General features: G+C 27.0%; 1 protein-coding gene across 1 annotated transcript; it reads right to left on the reverse strand.

The window, feature by feature from the left end:
• Window positions 1-1,655: 1,655 nt before the first annotated feature.
• Window positions 1,656-2,726, reverse strand: LOC135927882 (zinc finger MYM-type protein 1-like). Its single transcript, XM_065464123.1, has one exon. The coding sequence runs from the start codon at window positions 2,724-2,726 to the stop codon at window positions 1,656-1,658; it is 1,071 nt and encodes a 356-aa protein (XP_065320195.1).
• Window positions 2,727-4,301: the final 1,575 nt, after the last annotated feature.

Below are 4,301 nucleotides of genomic sequence, written 5' to 3' on the forward strand. Positions count from 1 at the left end.
ATGGGTTGAATGCCATCTGTGGCAATCTAACACAGGCTTAGGGAGTTACATATTTTTTAATAACTTTTGGTAAGTGGGATGTCTTAATTTTAAATTTAGGCTCCTAGCTTTTGCAATGGTTTCCACAATAGGTGATAATTCTATAGCATCTTGAAGTGCCAGCTGAAGTGTGTGAGCTGCACACCGTACACTATAAATCGGATAGGATATAATAGTTGATAAAAAAGTATTTTGTATATCATCAATATCATATTTATATACATTTACATCCATATTTTCCTCATCTGCTGATTCACTTCTTATATCATAATCAGTTTCAGGTTGCAGGAGCTTTATAGCTCTTAAAAAATTACAACCATTATCAGAAGTAATTGTGTATATTTGTTCAATATTAATTTTAAATTTTAGTAAAATTTTTAATATATTCTCTTTTATATATTCTCCTGTACATCTCTCTTTCAGCTCTACAATTCCAAGAGTCCTCAAATTTATAATGGACTTTGATATAAATTGAATATTTACACCAAGAATTGACCTATCTAGTCGTTGAACTGCATCAACTTTTAAGCTTATTAATTTTCCTTCTACCTCTCTCGATATTTTGTCTCGAATTGATTGGGCTGTTTTATTAATAGTTCTGAATAAATTTTCTTTGTTTATAACTAAATTGAGCCCAGATCGGAGTGGATTTATAATTCTTTGAAATCCCGAATCTTCAATAATTGATAAAGGCCCGCCATTTACAGTAACAAGTTTTAGTATAGAACTCATCAAATCATTAGATGATATATTTATACTTATATGCTTTTTTGGAAAAAAGGTTTCTATATTAATTTTAGGTTTTTTTGCCAAAAACAATTCCTGATATTTGGTTTTTTCATTTAAATAATTTAAATATTCATTGTTGTGATTTCTTTCCAGGTGTCTTTCTAAATTTGACAAGTGATTACCAGACATTTTTACTTTGCAATATGAACATATTGATTTTTTTTCTATTGTATTAAGGGTAAAATGCTTATCAAATATGACTATATCTTTAATCTTAAATCTATAAAAAGAGAACAATTTTATGATTTCAGAATTAAAAAAGAGATATTTATAAATTTAATTTCATTTATAATATGCACTTCATTAATATCTTGTAAAAATTAATCTGAACCAAAAATAAATGATTAGCATATATAAATTTTAAAATCATTTTAATAAGTTCACAAAAACTGCCCTACATTTAACAATTTTTAAGTTAGATGTTTAGAATTTTTTAAATTAACAATATAATAATTTTTACTTTGATTTGTTAACCATTTTCTAATTAATAATCTTTAAGAATAATAAGATAAAAATTTAAAAATAAATGGCGTAAATTAATTCAATTGTTTAAAATTTTTTAACACTCCAATAGGAATCGAGAATAAATTTAAAAATGGCATAAATGAATTAAGTTGTTTAAAATTTATTAACACTTCATTTAATTGGAAATTTGAAAATATAATATTTGTATTTACATATATTAATATATGATTTTAAATAATACACTGAACCCGGTTGAACCCGGGTTCAAATAAAATTCTTGGGTTCGGTTCGGGGTTTTGAAAATTTTATAAATGGGGTTCAGGTTCGGTTCGGGTTCAGAGTTTTTTTCTAAAAACCCGGGTTCACTTCTCCGGGTTTGGGTTCGGTTCGAATCCCTGCTGTTGTCTAATAAGAGCTAGCAACCCAACTAATTCACCCCTCATATTTGCCGCACCATTAAATAATTCTCCAATTATATTTCTCATTTGAATTCCATGTTTTAAAAAGCATTCACTCAAGATATCAAAAAATCCTTTTCCAGAAGAGTTTGTAACTTTTGTAAGTGCAAAAAGCCTTTCTGTTATTTTGCCATTATATATGTATCGTAGGCAAATAGTTGCTTGATCATAAACACTAATGTCTTGAGTACTATCCATTTGCAAACTAAAACGTTTGTTACCAATCTCCTTTTTTATTAAATTCCTGATCTGATCAAGAACAACATCTATAACTTTGTTAACAGTTGTTTTCGACAACAAGGTTATGAGAGAACCTCTTCCCTTTGATTTTTCAGAGAGTTTAAGCTTTTTTTTTCTACGTTTGCTCTTTAAAATAGCCTTCTCTAAATGATCTCTTAATATTTGATCATTTTTTGATATAATACGAATCATTTCCAGGAAATTCCCATGATTCAAATTTTCATTTACAAAGTGGCTAAGTGTTTCAGTAACATTTGATCCTCTATAGGGTAAGTTTTGTTTGCCTAAAAACTTTATTATTTCAAATATTTGTTTTATTATGTGGACATTGCTATAAATTTGTCGATTTTTTTCATTTAATATTTTAATACTAATTGAATTATCAAATGACTTATTTTTTGATGATCTGAGGTAGGCCTCGACAGCACTAATATGTACTTTTGTTTCATGTATTTTAATTACTGAATGCATATGACGAAAATTTGTTGAGCCTGTTGTAAAAGTGTTTTCACATACTGCAAATGCCAGGCAGATTGAGCAGTACACAGCTTTGGCTTTATTGCACATTAGTTCTATTGTAATCCATTTTCTAGGTATTTTTTCATTCATTATCATTAGATAATATAATTTATCATATTCACTATTTATTGGTTGTATAGGATGTTGCATTAAGAATGCAAGTTTTTGTGGTATAGTAGCTGTTAATTGCAGCTTAAAATTTTCATGTTTATGCATATCCAATTCTGATAATCCACTTTGTGAAATATCTAAAGGCAGTATTGTAGTTGCTTCTGACAAGTGTGAGGATAATAAAGATGGAATTGCTGTAATTGTAGATTATGTATTTTCAGGGTGTGTGAATGATTTATCTGCTGTAATGGTTGGTAATATAGTTATAGGTGGGTGTGGCAATGATTGAACTGATGCAATAATAAAAGAAGATGTTGCTGATAATGTAGTTGTTTCAGGTAGATGTGAATGGGAGGTTTTCCTTGTTTCACAATAATAAAATCACGATTTTTCACAATAATTCAAAACAAATCTTTATTGATTAAAAATCTACCACCAGACCCACGTAATCAGGACAACACAATTTTACATACATTTCAAAAAATAGCTATATAAATATTAAATTAGATTTGTTTGCAAATGATTAGTAAATTGTTGCAATCCAAATATTAGGTGAGATTTTAACAATCTGTGTTCGTTGAGTTAAGCTTAGTTAGTAATAATATAATAAAATAACAATAAATTAATATTAAAAGAAACTTTAGAAAATCAAATTGATCAAAAATTTATTTATTAAAATTATTATTATACCTGGGTTTTATTTGATTTCTTTTCTTGAATTAAGAACAATACAATAACAAAAGTTTGCTATATTATTTCTACAATAAATGAATGTATAAAAATATAATATAATAAATTAATTAAAACTTAATTTACCCTCTACTCGTAGTCAAGCTCAAAAGGAAACGATTCACTTCATTCGAAAAAAAAACAAGGAAAAGCACGTGATAATGATGTCTAGCGTCAAGCTACGTTATTAATATTTTATGCATTCAAATATAGTAAATTACATGATAATTCTCAAGGAATGCGATATTAAAAATAAATAAATGATAAGAGAAAATATTATGGACATAATAATATTATTTTTTTTCTAATCGGCCCCTTTTTTTATATTTTCCTCCGATCGGCCTCAAAATCGACATTTTCTCGCGGCCTCTTGGGCAAAATGCCCACCGGGTCTTATGGCCAGTCCGCCCCAATATTTGTATATTATTATTTAATATAATATATATATTTTATATAAGATAAGAGAAAGACATTTATTATTAATATTATCATTTTTGTATAATAATTTTAATTATTAAAATAAATATATTTACTCATATTTCAAGATATGAATGAAGCTAATCTAGAAAATCAAGAGGAGGAAGATGGTAAATAGTTTAAAATTTAACCCAAATTTTTCTATTTATATATTTTGACAATATGAATAGGAGTAGGAGATTATGGTGTTTCATTATTACATTTTGATTTTAAAACAAATAAAGACGAAGAAGAGACTCAATCATCTTCATCTAGCAGCTCAGTCTCTCATTGTCAAGAAGCAACTAGTAATTGATTTATAAATATAAAAATATTATATTTTTTTGTTAATCTTTAAAGATATAATGTTTATGACTTTTTTCTAGTTTTTAATACTGAAATTTTACTGATCAACTTTACTGATAATCTTCATCAGGGTTGGGCACTACAGTAACTTGTATCTTAAATACAAGATAAATTTTGTGTTTGTTCATT

The sequence above is a fragment of the Gordionus sp. m RMFG-2023 genome, chromosome 1, assembly GCF_954871325.1.
Source record: "Gordionus sp. m RMFG-2023 chromosome 1, tfGorSpeb1-WG-v2, whole genome shotgun sequence".
In the NCBI taxonomy this organism is placed as follows: Eukaryota; Metazoa; Nematomorpha; class Gordioida; order Chordodea; family Parachordodidae; genus Gordionus; species Gordionus sp. m RMFG-2023.

Coding starts and splice junctions, on each gene's coding strand:
- LOC135927882 (XM_065464123.1), bottom strand. CDS start 2,726: ATGCATAAACATGAAAATTTTAAGCTGCAATTAACAGCTACTATACCA.